Raw genomic sequence first — 19,556 nt, 5'->3', positions numbered from 1 at the left:
GGTCGATCTCTCTCCTAGCCTGGACCAGGGGAACGAGTAGCCAGAGAGGATCATGGGATGTACGCACACTCCTCACGGGGAATGAAATGTAGTGATTATGTCATGGTGGTACTAATCCCCAACCCGGAGCCACCCCCCTCCCCACCACACCCACCGGCAGCTGGCCTATAACCCCCTGGTCCTCCCATGTGCGTGGACTCAGTACAGACATTGTGTTCGCCCTCCCCTTGTGGCTCCTTAGTTGTAAATGGTGAATGGTTTCCACCAAAGTCAGAGCTCTTCACATTTATTTTCTCTGCTCAATAGACACACACACACACACACGCACACACGCACGCACGCACGCACGCACGCACACAGAACGCACACAGAACACACGCGCACGCACGCACACAGAACGCACACAGAACACACGCGCACGCACGCACACAGAACACGCACGCACACAGAACACACACGCACACAGAACACGCACACACACAGAACACGCACACACACAGAACACGCACACACACAGAACACGCACACACACAGAACACGCACACACACCGCACACAGAACACGCACACACACACACCGCACACACCGCACACACAACACGCACACACACCGCACACAGAACACGCACACACACCGCACACACAACACGCACACACAGAGAACGCACACACAACACGCACACACAGAGAACGCACACACAACACGCACACACAACACACACACAGAGAACGCACACACAACACGCACACACAACACACACACAGAGAACGCACACACAACACGCACACACAACACACACACAGAGAACGCACACACAACACACACACAGAGAACGCACACACACACACGGAACACACACACGGAACACACGGAACACACACACGGAACACACACACACTCACACACGGAACACACACACACTCACACACGGAACACACACACACTCACACACGGAACACACACACACACTCACACACACACACTCACACACGGAACACACACACACTCACACACGGAACACACACACAGCACACATACGTAGACACAGAACACACACAAAACAAACACACACACTGGACACCAACACATACGCACACACACGGACCACGCACACAAACACACGGACACACACACACAAACACACGGACACACACACACACAGACACACGCACACATGGGCACACACGCACACACACACGGACCCATACACACACCGACACACACACGGACACACGCACACACACACACACATGGACACACACACACACCGACACACACACACGGACACACGCACACACCGACACACACACATACACTCGCACACACCGACACACACACATACACACGCACACACCGACACACACACACACACCGACACACGCACACACACGCACACACATACACACACACACGCACACACATACACACACACACATACACACACACACACACACACACACACCGACACACACGCACGGACATACCCATCTATACACACAGAGACTGGACACAGAAGCACATACACACAGACACAAGAACCTACACACATAAGGAACCAAAGGTTTATTTGTTACGTGCACCATCATACAAGTCCTTGCTTCAGGGTGCTTCACGTGATAAACGTTTCAATCTTGAAACTTGGCAGAATAACCAGCTGGCGGGGTTGGCATAGCTGAGAGCGCAAATGAGGTGTATCAACACCTCTTATCTCCACTTCCTCCTCGTCCTCCAGCTCACCTCCTGCAGCCTCCTCCTTCTCATTTCTGATAGAGTTGTCGTGTTGAACCCCCTACAGTCACATTTACGTTCCTCTAGGATGCCTACACGGGCTGTGGACCCTCGGGTATCAAACCCATAACCTTTCGGTTATAGGAGCTCAGCACCCTAGACTCGAAACTATCCCACCCTCGTTTTGTTTTAAATAATAATCTGTTGGTTTTCATTCAGACTGTAATGGTCGACTTCCCAGAACCTGTAATCGTATCTTATTGTACTGGGAGATAAAGTCACCGCTTCAGAGCCGCCCTAGTCCTCTGCGTCTCGCTCAGCCCTCCCTTCACCTCTCCTTCCTCCCCTGATGGTATCAGTCTTGACAGAAACCTTTTACAGGTTGTTCTGCCTCTCTGCTCCCAGCGCTGACCTGATCCCTAGAGCCCCCGAAGAGGGGGGGGGGGGAGGAGTTCAGGGAGAGGGAGGACGTGCTACGGAGAAGGCAGAGGGCTGAGGGCGACGCACCGCGTCAGTGTCTTTCATCACAATGTGCACGCACACACTTTTTGTTCAACCTTTGTCTAATCAAGACCGGTCCTCATCTAAAGTTTCAGATTTTGTTACGTTATTTTTGACTTTCTTGTTCCTCATGTGTCATGTCCTTTAAATTGTTGTTTTGCACACAACACGCACACACACACACCGCACACACACACACACACACACAGAGAACGCACTCAGAGAACGCACACACAACACACACACAGAACACGCACACACAACACGCACACACACACACCGCACACACAATGTCTTTCATCACAATGTGCACACACACACTTTTTGTTCAACCTTTGTCTAATCAAGACCGGTCCTCATCTAAAGTTTCAGATTTTGTTACGTTATTTTTGACTTTCTTGTTCCTCATGTGTCATGTCCTTTAAATTGTTGTTTTGCAACAATTTAGGAGCTATTAATAAACAGGGTTATTTTTATTTTATATATATATATATATCTCTATCTCTATCTCTCTATATATATATATATATATATATATATATATATATATATATATATATATATATATATATATATATATATATATATATATATCTCTATGAAAGAACGAGAGAACTAGGCAAAGGGATAATGGAAAGATTATTATCTTGTAATCTCTGAAAGGTTTTCTCTTTTTTGTTGGAAATGAGGTTCTACTGGTATATAATGCATCTGTTTTCTGCGTCAGATGTGATGTCATTCACTTACAGCCGGCCTATATACCGTACAAGCCCAGCAGCCTTTAATAAATTACTTTCAAATTGGGTTACTTGTATTTCTCCCAAGCCTATACATCCGTCTAAAAACAATTTCACTCTAAAAACTCGTAATTTAATAAAATAATTAAATTACCCGGTATGGGATTGGACTTTTTGACGTGACTTTTTTCAGCAACCTCTGTCTTTCCTCACTCATGGTCTATTTCTCGCCCAGTGTAGTAAAGGTTAAATCCAACAAATTAAACACTTTATTGATCCCAGACAGAAAATGGTCACCTAGAGCGCGTCACAATACTGCCTAACATTCACCCATTCATGCACACATTCACACACCGACGGCGGTGTCAAACGTGCAAGGCGTCAGCTAGCTCGTCGGGAGCAGTGAGGGTGAGGTGTCTTGCTCAGGGACACCTCAACAAAGAAGAGCTGGGGATCGAACTAGCAACCTTCCGGTTAGAGTGAACCTACCTCCTGAGCCACATGCCGCCCACCCTCGAATGTGTTGTCACTCTGGGTGCTAGGATATCATTCTGGATGGGAATGTGTTGTCACTCTGGGTGCTAGGATATCATTCTGGATGGGAATGTGTTGTCACTCTGGGTGCTAGGATATCATTCTGGATGGGAATGTGTTGTCACTCTGGGTGCTAGGATATCATTCTGGATTTGAATGTGTTCGTGGTAACTCTGGGTTTTCTCAGCAGTGAGTAGTAGAATATGTACTGCGTTGTAACGCCCTCTTTTCTCTCGCTCCTCCAGAAAAGTTCAACAGCTACGTGACGCTGAAGGTTCAGAATGTCAAGAGCACGACCATCACGGTGCGAGGGGACCAGCCCGGCTGGGAGCAGGACTTCATGTTGTAAGTCCACAGTCACACACACACACACACACGCATACGCACACACACGCACGCACAAGCACAAATTCAAACCCATCTGTAGCTTTAGCTATTTACTTTGTCAATTTAATTGTCTATGTTTTCCATTTAGGTTTGTAATGGGAACAATGATCAGATATTATATTAATTGTGGAGCGCATAATTATTTTGGTCAACCGACCATTTCATCAGTCGTAGTATTTAGTTTTTGCTTCTGAATCTGTATTGAAAGTAACTATCACATTTGCCATCTCCAAAGGTTAAAAAAGGGTTCTAGTTTGTTTGGTGATGCTGGTGTCTTGGTTCTATGAGGTCCTGTGTAGCTCAGGAAATACCAAACAACACACTCAAACCCATTTAATGCGCAACAAGTGACCACAATACTATCCCCCAATCACATATCGAAACACTGTATCTTCGGGGCATCTTGAAATGTGAAACGTCTCCGGTTCAATTGCGTTTTAGTCAAGCTATTCTCTAGGAAAGGCTACTTTTGTAATTTAACCTATTGTGTCGAGAAATATTGACCAGAACATTGGCTAAATAGAGAGGAGTGCAGTTGCCCGACCGGCAGGTACACTCCACTAGACACACAGCACTAACCGGTGATTGCTTCTTTAGTGATCACCGGTCACCGATTAGAATTGTGCCATAAATTACACACATGATGTATGTGAATGTAAAATTTCATTTTCAAGTCAATATGGTTAGTTTATTGTAAAACATATTATTTTTGTGCCAAAACCGCGCTGTGCACTTGTAATGACTAGTCTCGGACTATGTCATTACAAATCAAAACGTTTCAAAACATTGCCAAAATAACATGAAATGTATCTATAAGATGTCTGAAAATGGATTTGTTCATTTGTGTAATCGTCTGGTTAGTTGCTGGACAAATCTCTGATTCCACGGGTACACGTCTGCTCTGCTACTAGTCCAGGTTTTTGTTTAATTCCCGGTTAGCAGTGCGATTGTACCAAATAGCCCGACGTATAACAGCAGCATAAAACAAAGCAAGAAGGTTGAGTAGTGTTATTAGCAAAAGGTTGAATAGTGCGCAGTTTATAAATCATTCATGACTGATTTGCTATGCAGTAGAAAAAGGGAAGCAGCCTCCTATATTATCTACGCTTATCTATTATTTATTTATTTATTGTTATATTTACTTCCTAGAGCAGGGGATCAAGAAGCACTGGACTACTGGTCCCCTGATGGGCTGGTGGAGCAGGTATGGTCTCCAATAGCGGGAAGAAGAGTGCTATGCATACTATGCATACTATGCTGCAGCTGGCATGCAGATCGGTACAAGACAACATCGGAGAGATAGTTTCGACGGGCGGGACTCGTAGAGTTCCCGATCACGCCTGAGGAAGTGTTTTCATTTTAGTGTGAGGCTGAGCACGTCACGTTGAAATGTGTCGAAACACATTTAGGTTTCAGACCCACTGGTCATGTTTTTTTTCCCTTTCCTTTTATATGTCATTGTTTAAAGGAATAACCACTGAATTGGAAAATATGTTTTACTTGTTAACCTGAAAACATAGTGCCAGTTTATCTATTTTCTTACTTCCCCTATTTACTTCACATACTGTAATACTAGAAGGATAATATTATTTAGGTATACGCAAAATGCTTCACTCCAAAGCAGAAGCGAAATGAGATACATTATTATTATTCTCCTTATTATTTTTTTATCCTTTATTTATTCAGGGAAAACCATTGAGGGCAGGCTCTCTTTTTTCAATGACGCCCTGATTACAACACATACAAATAAAAACTGAAATACAAATGTACAATAGGCATAAACAGTAGGTCAAACCACAAGAACAACATTTCAATACATATAAATAATACAATAGGACCATTAAGAATGCAATTTAAAACACGACTTTAATGCGACTTCAATGATCCCCTTCAACTTCTCATTTGAGACCAATAGCTCCATTCTTAGTGTGTCCTGAATTAGATTTCATGAATTAGATTAAAAGTAATCGTTCCTGAGTTGCTATTGGTGCAAGTCTAATGTGTGACTGAGAGCGAGGGTAGACATCTTGGTTTGGGATGTGTACGATTTGCTTCATATTGGTCTTGAATTCCGATTCAGGGTGAAGTGACCACATGTTGAAGGAATCCTGTTCCATAATCGTCCTTTTCCCTCCTCACACATCGCAGATTAATTTCCTCCCAATACTTTTCCATCAGTCTCTATGACAACAGGTTCAAGTCAGCAGGTGGGCTGTTCCGTGTCCGTGTTGATGTATTGTGGCTGTGTTTGTTTTTCCAGTCATGAATGATTACGCCGGCCATATTTAATTTATCCCCGGGCATCGCTCGCTGTATGCTAGTTATTAGCAGACGATAGCAAGCCACATATTAGTCTAAGGTTTCGCTCAAATAAATTCAATGAGGACCTGAATTAGTTCAGCCAAAGTATTTTCCGGCAAATATCTATTTGAGTTTTGTCCAGCACTGGAGATATTGCTTCATGATGCATTTTTTTTATCCAACTCTGTAAATACATTTAAAACTAAATTGAATCCAGCCGTCATAAGAGTTGCCTCTTATGCCCTTAAAGGGGTAGTTCAGAATTTTGGACATAGGGCCTGACTCCTAAATTAGCCTTGGTGTTCTTTATCATTGGAGACAGTTTTCAACACATTTAATTTAGTCCTTCTAGTTGCAGAGTTTGCTGAATCAGAATCACTATTATTATATCTTATTGTACAGTACACAAGAGTACAATTCTTAGGCTTGGTTCCTCAACATTCACATAGCAGCAACAGTACAAGATAAAATAAATAAAGATAAGAAACCATATGAAGAGAAACAAAGTAAAAAATATAAAATATAAAATAAGTATAAAAATAAACAAGTAAGTAGCAGCATCAATAATAATAAAGTAATGAGGTGCAATAAAGTGTGAAGTGTAGGGTGTTCAAGTGGTAGTGATAGCAGCCACAGGTAGGGTTATTGAGCAATAGATTAATGCTGTGCAAATACAATAGATGGTTAAACACCAGTCTGTTGTTGTGGTGTGCGTGTGGATGGTTGGGGGGTAGTGTGTTTCTCCAGGAGTCTGACTGCTTGGGGGAAAAAACTGTTTGTCATCCTCTGGGTTTTGGCCCTTAGGCTTTGGTACCGCCTCCCTGACGGCAGTAGCTCAAACAGTTTCTGGTTGGGGTGGCTGGGGCCCCCAATGATTCGGAGGGCCTTCCTGACACACCGGGCCTTGTAGGTTTCCTGGATGGAGGGAAGCTCACATCCGCTGATCCTCTCAGCTGTCCGCACTACCCTTTGCAGCATTTTGCGGCTTTGGGCAGTGCAGTTCCCGTACCAGGCAGTGATGCATCCAGTCAATATGCTCTCCGTTGTGCCTCTGAAGAAGGCCCCCAGGATCTTGGGCCCCACTCCAAACTTTTTCGGCCGCCTAAGGTGAAATAGGCGCCGCTGTGCTTTTTCCACCACCTGGTTGGTGTGCTCCTCCCAGGTGAGGTCTCTGGTGATGTGGACCCCCAGGAACTTAATGCTGTCTCCCCTCTCCACAGCAGACCCGTTGATGGTGATGGGGTGTTGCATCTGTCTCTTCCTTCTGAAGTCCATCACGAGCTCCTTTGTTTTGTCGTTGTTGAGAATGAGGTTGTCGTCCTGGCTGTACTGAGCCAGACAGTCGACCTCGCTCCTATAGGCTGTCTCATCACCATCAGTAATCAGGCCCATCACTGTCAATTACACGGTCGATGTAAATGTCTGTGTTGATAGAATAATGTTAGAAATAAAACCAACCTTGCATTGCATTTTGAGGGACTCGCTGTGTCTCAGCAACAGTGTCATATTCCTGGTAGTAGGCTACGGCAGCAGCGGACTGATACCTAGGTTAAATTCCGCTGCTGCTGAGGAAGTAGTCCCTCATAATGCGATGTATTGTGGAGTGGGTAAGACTGTTTTATCAGCAGGCTAGTATTGCCCGTTGCCGTGCGCTAGCCTAGCACGAGCGACTGAATGAAATGTGTTGAAAACTGTCTCTAATGATAAAGAACACCAAGGCTAACTTGGGAATCAGGCCCTATGTCCAAAATTCCGAACTACCCCTTTAAGCAATTGAGTTTCCATCAGCTGAGTCATTCTGTTGGGAAAGGGGTGTGTGTGTGTGTGTGTGTGTGTGTGTGTGTGTGTGTGTGTGTGTGTGTGTGTGTGTGCGCGTGTGCGTGTGCGCGCGCGCCCGCGTCCATCCCAGATCCTGTCTTTACACCTGCACTGTCAGGTTGCCGTGGTGACGACCCAGAATCCTTCTCCTCTGTCAATTAGCCTTCCTTTTTCATTCTGTCTTTCCTGACTCATTTTGTCACTTTCGTTCATTCTTCCTTGATTTACTCTGAGAACTCTTTTTGTCCCTCCCTTTTTCAGTGCATCCCTCCTCCTCTCATCTGTCTGCTCATTCTATCTGTCCTCCTTTCATTCGGTCTCTCCATCAGCTTTCATCCTCCCTCTCCTCTGCCTTTTATTATCAGCGACATCATTCAAATGCTGTGGTCAAGTGGTTCCCTATTTCATTTTTTCTGTCATTGGCCTTTTTGAATAACGTGTCTGAGAACAAATACTTGTGTGTGTATAGCAGAGACCAACCAGGTAGGCCTTTGTTGCCTGTTACTATAGCAGTAGTAGTGGCAGCAGCAGCAGCTGTAGTAATAGTACAACAGGAGTTTTCTTGGCTCAAAATTAAACCGGGGCCACAATATCTATAAAGTTCTAATTATTATACAAATCGCGATCACCCAATTATCGCGATGGCTTTTGTTGCACTGGCGGTAGGGCTGCACGATTAATCGTATTAAAAACTGTGATCTCGATTCATAACTTTGTGGAATTACATTTCTAAATGACATCGATTCTGCTGTATTTTCAGCAGGGACATCAGGTGCATCAATACAAGCGCTCCTTCTTTTTCCCTCCAACCAATGACGAATTAATCCAAAAGATAACCCCTCTGATGATGGTACTGAGAAAGATCACCAATACCGAAAAAAGGTTCACATTCTGTACTCATGTACATTGCAAGCTGTGTTTGCCTAATGTGTTTGCCTATGCATAAGAAGCATACCTACCTCTCTCATCATCTTGTTTTTTTTGGGGGGGGTTTCCTTCTCGCTTTGATATATTTGACGGTTCGCACAGTGCTTATTTTAGTTGAATGTCCAAATAGAAAATTTAATTAATAAATGCTATACTTGTTCTCCAAAGCACCTCAAGAGGTGTTTCGACTTGTCCGGCAACATATAACCAGTTGTTTGTGTGTCCTCCAGTGAGATCAACCGTCTGGACCTGGGTCTCATCGTGGAGGTGTGGAACAAGGGTCTGATCTGGGACACCATGGTGGGCACCACCTGGATCCCCCTGGACACCATCTGCCACTCAGACGAGGTACCTCGCCAGCTATCAAGCTAGCATGCTATACAAACTGTTACGAAAGGGGGGTGGCCTTTAGCTAAATGCTAAAATAATAAATATACTGTTTCAAATGTGAACGGCCGCAACATCTCTAGCCTAATGGCTGAAATGCTAATGATCGTGTTATTATGGCAAACTGCCAAAAAATGCAATAATAGCTCTATAATTGCTGTCTGCATTTAAAGTCCACGCAAAAATGCCTGATGGGACTTTGAAGGCCATCTTGAAATCCTATCATAAGGAATATTTGCCCGCGATTTAAATGCATTCTGCAATTATAGCAGTATCACCCCATAGCTTTTTATTTACGTTACCTATTTTATAAACTAGAGTTTTAGCGCGCGCATTGCGCACGCTCAACCTCTAATTGTAATTAAACCCATAGCAATAATGTGGAAACCCCGGTCGATAATGTATCAAATTTCTGAGCGCATAATATATTAACATTTTACCTATTTTAACAATGATTAACATTCTTTCAACACAAATGACTCTTAAAAGCAGTGGCAACATTAACCATTCAGCGAACAAAAGGCAACAGGCTGATTAGCATTTAGGGGGCCACTCAATGACATGCAACACGCCCACTGAAGTGGTGTGAGAAATAACGACTTTCTACTCCTCATTCACCTATAAAGTAATTGACATTTCCTATGGAGAAAATACTACCTCAGGGGTAGTATTATTCAGGAGAATTTCAGGGTATAAATATGTTATTCACACATACGGCATATCAGGAGAATATCAGGACTTACATGTGTGTCTGAAAGCAGCTAGTGTGAGAGCATTTGATTACATTATAAAATTAGTCAATTTATTGTAGCAGGGGTAATTGTTGGAAAGTGTAGTATACTATGCATGTAAATCACTTATTAAATAGCTTTTACTGTTATTCAGGGCTGAAAAGTGCAAGGCCACTACTATAAAAAATGAAATGAAATGACAATAATAATCATCATTGAGATTAAACATCTCTTCCAGTGTCCTGGCCAAGACAGGCAGCAGCAGCCTACAGTCACACATAGCATACACACAAAACATAAGAAAAATAAAACGCCTAAAACAGTCCGCAGGGGGGAGGGGGGATATCAATATCGAAAGACATTTGGGGAGGCTCAATGTGGAGCGTAATATTACATTTGAGCAACAAAGTGTAGTCTTGTGGTTGACTTTATAGACAATTCACCATACTGTGTTATTGACATGTTTTCGTTCTGTGTTATAGGGACACTGTCTCTTTAAGATCACGTGACTTATGTGTTGATATGCCGGTCGGTGCGATGTTTGTATTTAACGATTTTTATATGGCAAAATTAACGACCTGCAGAAATTGTCTCTTCCATTCTTTTATCGCAATTTCTACAGTGTATAGACAGAACCTGTTACCTGGGAGAGTTTGTCCACGGCAGAGCCGTTATGTTTAAAAACATTAGTCTTACCTGGGCGAGTGTCGCTGCGGTGTGTGCGCGTGCGTGTGTATTCTAACCTGCGCGTGTGTCGATGGCGGAGCCGTTATGTTTAAAACATAACGTCTTAGCTCAGCGAGTGTGTCTCTGCCTTTGTCTTGACGTACGGTTTGTGCGCGCTTCCGTGAATGTGTCGCTGCCTTTGTCTTTACGTGCGATGTGTGCGTGTGCGCGCGTGTGTGTGTGTGTGTCAATTCCATGTATGTTTGTGCGCATGTGCGTGTGTGTGCAGTGTGTGTATGCGGTGTGTATGTGCGTGCTTGCGGTGTATGTATGCGTTTGCGCTAGGGATGTCGATATTGGCTTTTTTGCCGATATCCGATATGCGATATTGTCCAACTCTAAATTTTCGATTCCGATATCAGCCGATACCGATGTCGATATTTGGGTTATTTATTTTTCCTCAAACCTAATTTAGGTAACATTACATATCTCCTGTTGTGGAATTAACACAACATGCTTAATGTTATTGTGATGCCCCACTGGATGCATTCTTGAATGCAACAAGGCTTTCCAAATGTTAACATTGTCTGTGCAAAATAAGAAAAATACTTCAACTTAATTTAAGGGAAAAGTGCCATGTTTATTTTTATTTTTTTAATGGTCTCAGACAACAGTTTGGATTACACTCTCCCTGAGATAATCTTGACAATGCCCACAACAAATAGGGCAAACTTGACTTCACAAATGATAAAACATTGTACCTGAACAACTATGTGCAACATAGCAGTATGTTTCTTTAACTAAAACTCAATAACCTTAATTGAATAAATGCACAAATATGAGTCAATTACAATGTGCACTGTACTGCACAATTTTGAAAACATTTATTTGAGCTATAAATAAAAAAAAAATAATAATAAAAAAAAAAAAAATCGGTTTTAAGGCAAAAAAAATCCGATACCGATATTGACCGATATTACATTTTTATGCTAATATCGGGCCGATAATATCGGTGGGCCGATAATATCGGTGGGCCGATAATATCGGACATCTCTAGTTTGCGCGTGTTGTGTGTGTGTGTGTGTGACCTGCAGGCTGCTTGGCACATGCGCACATGAGTATCTTGAGTAACTGGTGCGACAGGCCTACTATTATCGCAGTAAGATAACTTGGTAATATTGTGTCACATTTTCGTTAGTGCTTCTTGGCCATCCGAAGGATGTGGAACTGTGCTAAATGTCTACTGACCACTACATTACTGATAGCTAAATGCATTATGCTGGACCAGGGTATGTAGATCTGTATCTCTGATCGCGGCGCTGTGTCCCGTGTCAGGAGGGGTCGGGGGAGTGGATGCCCCTGGATGCGGAGGTGCTGATGAAGGCGGACGAGATCTACGGCACAAAGACCGCCACGCCCCACCAGCTGCTGCTGGACACCCGCTTCGAGCTGCCCTTCGGTAAACCACCTCTCAACAGTGAGGACGCCTGAGTGCCAGCCCAAAAGGCCTGGGGCTCCATCCCCAGTAGATGCTACGGCCCGAGGTTGGGGGAGCCCAAACGCACGACAACAGACGACGGTTGTAAAGTTCAAAGGTTTTGTTTGATGGGAGTGAGCAGAGGCTGGTTGATGCAGGAGGTCAGCCGGGTCGTGCAGGAACCAGGTAGGCGGTGGGGAGGAACAGCGCCGCGGTAGTAAGAGGATCTTTCCAAACTTCCCAATCAGAGACCAGGGGTTGATCAGGTGGCCATGTACTGTAGGTGCAGAGTACAGAGCCAGGACACCGGGGTTAGCACCCCTGCTCTAGCTGTGAGCCAAGGCCACTTAAGTGACCGAAGGGAGTCGGGAACAAGGGTTTATTGCCTCATCTGATTGAAAATACAGGAACGTACAGTGCAGAGTTTTAATGCGTTCTTTGGAATAACATATAAAAAAAATATTTTAAACCTTCAGCCATTTCAGGTATTTCCACAATACCAGCAGTTTGTTTCACCTCTGTCCTTGCAAATGCCACCGCTATCTCAGCAGGAAGGAAGCCTGTAACCTGCATCCGTTGGTCTTGGCATTCAGGCTACGATTGGTGGAGTCTTGGTCAGCAATACCTAACATGGCCACACTTTTAATGTGGCAACAAATTTTAGTTATTTAGCTTCCACGCATACAAAGCAGTTTTTTTAATGTCACTACTATTGGACACAGTTCAAACTTTGATTCATGAAAATACAATGAACTATATTCAATACCTTCATATACATATTTAGTAATAGCAGCTGCGCAGCTTAGCCTCTGTTTGTTCCACTGAGAATACACTTTCAATGCGCAGTCTGCCAGAATAACCCTTTTGATGCAGCTCTAACAGCTTTGATGCTAGGCTAACCCCTTTATCGCCAGGGTAACCCTTTTCTCGGCACGCAAACCCCTTTGATGCTAGTTATACCCCTTTGATGCTAAGCTAACCCTTTTTACACTAAGTTAATACGTTTGACACTATGTTAGCCCCTTGGGGCCACGCTTACCCCTTTGACACATTTTAACGCTACACAAAACCTCTTTGACCCTAGGCTAACCCCTTCTAGTCAAGGCTAATGGTGCGTTTTATTATCCATCCGTCTCGGAGGTCCGAGGACGTTGCCTAGCGACACGCATGAACACGCCCCTTTTCCTCGGACGGCAAACTTGCTTGCTCGGATGAACTCAGAGGCCGAGCATGGATTCCGAGACAGAATTCAAGATGGCTGCGCCCAGTGTGACTTGAAGTATGAACTGTTTTCATTGTGTTTGGACCGCTTTAGTGGTTTGAATGTAAATTTCATTCATTGCATTACTGCAATACCTCACTGCGTCCGTATCTCTGCCTATGGCCTATACTATAGCCTACTTATTTTGGAGCGCCTGGTACTCTGCCAATGCTACCGCGACAACAGCTTTCCGGATGGAGTCCATGTTTTTCTCCAACGACGGAGCGAAACATAATAAAAGGCTTGAAGTGTGGCCATCACGTGTGGCCATAACGTCATGTCCGAGTCGGTTCGCAGAGAATACTAAAATGCACCATAAACACTTTAATGCAAAACTAACACCTTTTCTGCTAGGCTAAGCCCTTTGGCGCTAGGCTAGCCCTTTTGATGCTAGGCTAACCTCACTGGCGATAGGGTTAACCCCATTGATCCATCAAAGTGGTGAATCTGTCTGGTTTCCGCCAAGATAGCATAGCATCTGGCTGGAGAGTGAGGCCTTTCCAGGTGGCGCCGGAGCTCTCTATCATCGCGGCTCAAATGCTTAACCCACTCCCCTCCCCTCCAACCTACCCCCCCCCCCCTCCCCGGGCCACGCAGACTTTGAAGCCCCCTGGTCTTTGTTCTGTGTGGGCCGTTTGATGTGTGTTTCTACGGTAACTACCTCGTGACCGGCGACCGTCGTGGGAGTAGAACAGCAGTGTTTAGAGGCTGGTTGATGGGAGGTTGGAGGGGAGTTAGGTAACAGACATCTGACAGATGGAGATGTATGTGGGTGTGGGTGTGGGTGTATGTACAGTATGTATATATGTATATATTTATTTATATATGTGTGTGTGTATCTATAAAATGTTTATCAATGTCCGCTATTTGGGACACAAATAGTTTCATCAACCTCCTAATTTCTGCCACTGCAAGTGGTTTGTTTTCATGATTCCGTTTTCCAACAGAGTTTAGTTTACCTATTTAAACGATTCCCGGTAGGAAGAGCTCTGGGCACTGAGGCCAGAGCGATGCCCTGACTGTGTCGTGATGCTGGCTCCAATGTAATGTGCAGTGTGAACATCCGACACAGCAGCCTCGTTCCTCTCCACCTTTCTCCTGGGGTTCATCATAAATCACATTAACTGTCGTCTCAAATTGAAACTGTTAAACATTTATGACGTATAAACAGTCCCAGTGTGTGTTTTATGTGCCTACCTTAATGCCTAAGGAAATAGTTGCTCACATTCAAAGCAAGCTGTTCTGGACTTTAAACTGCACGGGACCACTCGCTCTTGACTGTGTTTACCTTCCAGTTCCTATAGGGCCCATATAATTAAACAGGCCTCATGAATATGCGATGAGGTAGGATTTAGGATGTAGTTCCCGCATTTTACTGTGTGTATGTGTGTGCATGTCAGACATCCCAGATGAGGAGGCAGAGTACTGGACTGGGAGGCTGAAGGACATCAACACCATGCCTATCCATGAGGAGGTACACACACACACACACACACACACACACACACACACACACACACACACACACACACACACACACACACACACACACACACACACACACACACACACACACACACACACACACACACACACACACACACACACACACACACAGGATCTCACAGTCTGAATCAGTTACATTCATCATTCCCCACAGTACCTTGTGGGGATTGCCAAACAATTATGATGAGAAAATGTGAATGTTTTTCAAATAAGGAAAAATTTCGGCTTGGTCACAAAGTCGAAATAAATAGAATATGAATATTGAGGAAATGGTGACAGTGTGTTTTTTCTTCATATAAATATGGTGACTATGTATTTGTTTTTATTGTATGAATATTGACTTACTGTTTTGCTCCAATATATGATTGTTGACTGTGTCAGCTTGTCACTGATGTTTCCCTTTCTTTTGTTTTCTCTCCAGTACCCTCTCCAGGAGGACGTGTCTGGTCGACCGCTGCATCTCGCCGCCTCCCAGTGCTGTGAGTTAGGCACTGCAATATCCCCCTGCGCCCTTAGAGGGCGCCATTTTTCCACTACACAACTGCTCAGATCTCTAACCAAAAATTAACTAACAATACTGTATGGTTTAAAATCCCCACCTATCGGAGCATACATTAGCTAGATTTTTCACATTCTAAAAATGTTGGAGTATGAGCACTAGACATTTACCCATCTTTATTTGTATTTTGTTTGGTTTGTTCTTCATATAATCGTACACAATTTATTGTAGTTTGTTCTTCTTTCATTAACATTTTGGTTGAGCCAAGATTGCATCATTTATATATCTAACTGTAACTCCCCTTTGTCAGTGACGGATACCAACAAACAAATAACTACAAAAGTTAATTTGATTAGTTTAAAACAAAACAAAGAAATATCGATTTTTGTTGTCTACTCTGCTCACTAACTTTCCTCCTCAAAGTCGAGGTACTCTCACTCCCTCTCTCTGTTCTGTCTGGGTCACTCTTCTCTCACTCCCGCTGTGCTATGTCGGCATCACTTTTCTCTCACTCCCTCTATGTTATGTGGTCTAACAAACGTCTCACTCCTCACGCATCATGCCTACCACAACACCAGGCAGCTATTTCGGATGGGCAGACACTCAGAGTATGTAAAACAGACCACCATCATGTTCTCCCAAAGACCTTCCCTGCTGCCACCTTGCGCATGTCCTTGAGCCCCCCTTCCAACACACCCCTCCCAGTAATAAATATACATTATATCCCAAGATGTCCCACAGATGTCCCACCAATGGCTGTTGTTCTGGTTTTGGTTTGGTTTTGTTTAATCGATAAATCCCTGCTTCACCGTTAGCCATTTGGCCCTCTGCTGTTCATGCTCACCCTCTTCTCCTCCATCTTTGTTATTTTTGTTTTCTGTCTTTTGATGTGTCTGATTTGTTCATCACTGTTTCTGCACATCCTTTGTTTTAGTTTGCTCAGAAGATCGATATCGCTGATGACATCTCTCTAATTCATCATTTAGAATTCATTCAATTAATCAAGAATAAAATCACTCAATATAATAAAACGGTTCAAAGTCTAGTGTGAGCTTAAACTCGCATGGGAATCCTTGAACTATCTCTTTATTATATAACAGCCAACTGCTATTTCCTACAATTATGTTACTTTCTAAAAATTTACCATTGAAATGCCTAGCCTTCATTCACTTTTGAGAGAATCTAGACATATTTAATAATAAAACATACTCAACATATTACAGATACTAATCTAACGTTCAAATAAAATATTCACCAATCCAATATATCTAGGAGATGTTTGTGGAGGATTAGAATGTGGCTGTGTCTGTCTGCCAAGGGTCCAGCAAAATTAAAATCCAACACCACTCTTCCGCCAAGCCGGTCTCTGCCACGCCCTCCCTAGCTCGGTGTCACCTTGGAAATATCCTCCTTTTTATTTTTCCTTTTACTCTCAGCCATACATAACGAGGACCGTACATCTTGTTATGTCTGAGGTAGTTTCTCCCAGGCCTTGTGCGTTGCTGCAGAAGACCCGCCCCCTCCTCGTATGATGTCACTGGCAGCATTAAGATGATTGCTTTACTTAAAGGCTTTTATTGGTTTGTCCTCATGGCGGACAACATGGTTTCACCCCTCGCTTTAATTCGTCCTGCAAAACAAACAGCGACTGCTTTCCTGCCCAATCCAGATCTGTGTATTCCTCCTCCCCTCGGAAGCGTGTTGAGACTGCAAAACGTCTAAAAATGTGGTCACGTAAATATAAAATATTTATGTCTTGACAATATAAGACCGTAAAACAATTATTTTACCAAAGATTAGTAACAAGAGTTTATAATGAATTTGCCCTTTTTTATGCTTTCTGTTCATATACCCTCTTTCTTATTAGGCTATAACAGTTTGATTGTGGTCATGTTTTCATTGAGCTCTCCTTTACTGACAGACGGTCAACATAGAGTTATTGAGTTTGTACAAGGTGTGTGCAACAATGTTGTTATAATACAAACAAAAGTATCTGATCAAACAAACAATACAAAAAAAAATGATATGCAATACATATCGATACCATATATAACAGTATATGACGCAGAACCATGACAACGTGATGCCTCTCTGTCTGGCAGGGGGTGTTGAATTTGTTTGTAAGGCCTGTTGAGATCCTAATAGGCATATCCTTTGACCGTGTAACCGTACTCTCTCACCTGGCAAACCCCACTTCCTGGTGGTTTTAAGCCTCTGTCTTAACCAAAGTCTTTCAGGAGCGTAGAAGTGCAAATGTAAATAAAATACAAATATTAACCATAGTGCATCTCAAAGCCATGGAGACAACCCCTTTTATTAATGTCAACAAATCAGACTTGTTAAATGCCTACTCATATAAACAAGGAGAGGACAGTATCATGACAAGGGGGTTTGTTTCCCAGTCAAAAGGTTCTGGGGCGGATCCCCCATTGTCCTCAGTCTACCTGAGCATCCTAGAGTGACCAGCCCTAATCCCTACCTGCTCAAAAATGACCTGTCACAAATTCACTGTAAATCCCTTTGGCTACACTGTGGTGTCCTTTTAACTTAGCTTGTAATCACTTAATTCCACCTCTACACGGAAGTATCAAAGAGCACATACATATACACACACACAAACACACACTGTAGCTTAGGGATTCCCCACAGTGCTGAGAACAATAGGTCCTTTGACACGCTGGCAAAGCAAAGCAAACACAGGCGTAGATACTGAGGGTCAGGTGTCGGTGCTGTTGACATTTGTCAGAGACGGTAGGGTAGCAGCCTCCGTAGTCTCCTTCCCGATCGCCGTAGCGGTCGCTCATGAGGGGACCCACGGAGGAGCTATGCTGTACCCCAACACAAGGGTCAGAGGGGCCGATAGCGTACCAACCCCCAGTCACCGCCATCATCGCCGCCGTCGTCAATAGCGACCAGGCGATGGACCTGTTGGTGGCCTGCCTCCTGAAGCTGACCCGCTGGGTGTTTACCCCCACTGCAGCGCTGGACGAGCACGACAGCGCGCAGGACGACCATGACAGCGACTACCGCAGCGAGACCAGCAGCAGCGCGCCGCCGCCCCGCTTCCACACCACGGCCCAGCCCAACTCGTCACTGCACCAGTACCCCGTGAGGCCGACCGTGAGGGCGGCCCCGAACCACCACCACCACCAGCACCACCTCATCCAGCAGCAGCAGCAGCCCCCCCAGCAGCAGCAGCTCCATCCCGGGGTGAACCCGCGGGAGCCCTGTGCCGACTCGGTGCACAGCTTCGACATGGAGTACCGGGAGCCAACGGGGAGCAGGTCAGACACATCCCGGCCTTCTTATGAGTCATGATCAGGCCATCGCATTTTGTGCTCGTGTCTATTCTTTTTTTTTTGTATAATTCTCATAAAACACAAAGAAACTCAGTCTATGCGAACATAGGCAGAGCTGTAAAGACCCCCACACACGCACACGCACATGCACACACACACTATAAATGACAATATACATGAGCAACAACATTTAATTTAAAAGATAAATCTTAATTATATTTGGTTTAAGAAATGTATCAAAGCATACAAATTAATTACAAAAGCCACAGCTGGGGATCACAGAGTACAGTTTATATATATATATAACACTTCAAAGTACTTTCTGATTTCCATGACAAAGGACAGTTCAACAAAACCGTTAGGAGCTAAAATAAAGTTAGCAGGCAAGATATTCCCAGAAGAGGTGGGTCTTCAGCTGTTTCCTGAAGATGTTTAGTGTGGCTTCTCCTTGTATCTGCTGAGACTGGATCACTCTGCTGACGACTCTCTAGTGGCAGGAGTAGACCTAATGGTTGCTACCATAAATTTGAATCCTAGATATCTGCGACTATGATGACTCAAGTCTAGTTATGTTCAATGTTATATCGGTTAGAATATTTTATTCATGGTTGTGGATTTGATATTCAAGAGAAATTGGCTGGAAGGAGCCCCAAACTTTTGAACCAGCTTTGTTATTCTAGTCATGTGTGTTACTTTACACACGTTAAAGTTGTCGCTTTGTTTTTCATCACTCGCTTGTCGGGCGTAAGCCAAGACGGCGTTTACCGTCTGGGTGTTGGTTTGTGGCTCTCAGCTCG

At 44.1% G+C, this 19,556-nt stretch overlaps 1 protein-coding gene across 4 annotated transcripts in view; it reads left to right on the top strand.

Annotated features, from left to right (window-relative positions):
- unc13bb (unc-13 homolog Bb (C. elegans)) overlaps nt 1-19,556 on the top strand; it is an 82,668-nt gene that overhangs the window by 13,931 nt on the left and 49,181 nt on the right. For all 4 annotated transcript variants that reach the window (XM_030341799.1, XM_030341797.1, XM_030341798.1 and 1 more), the window contains exons 3-8: nt 3,746-3,845; nt 9,164-9,281; nt 12,053-12,176; nt 14,856-14,929; nt 15,383-15,440; nt 18,441-18,744. In XM_030341799.1, the coding sequence (XP_030197659.1) occupies nt 3,746-3,845; nt 9,164-9,281; nt 12,053-12,176; nt 14,856-14,929; nt 15,383-15,440; nt 18,441-18,744 (778 nt within the window). The remainder of the gene's footprint in view (nt 1-3,745; nt 3,846-9,163; nt 9,282-12,052; nt 12,177-14,855; nt 14,930-15,382; nt 15,441-18,440; nt 18,745-19,556) is intronic.

The sequence above is a fragment of the Gadus morhua genome, chromosome 19, assembly GCF_902167405.1.
Source record: "Gadus morhua chromosome 19, gadMor3.0, whole genome shotgun sequence".
In the NCBI taxonomy this organism is placed as follows: domain Eukaryota; kingdom Metazoa; phylum Chordata; class Actinopteri; order Gadiformes; family Gadidae; genus Gadus; species Gadus morhua.
This window is presented reverse-complemented; position numbering and strand designations above follow the sequence as displayed.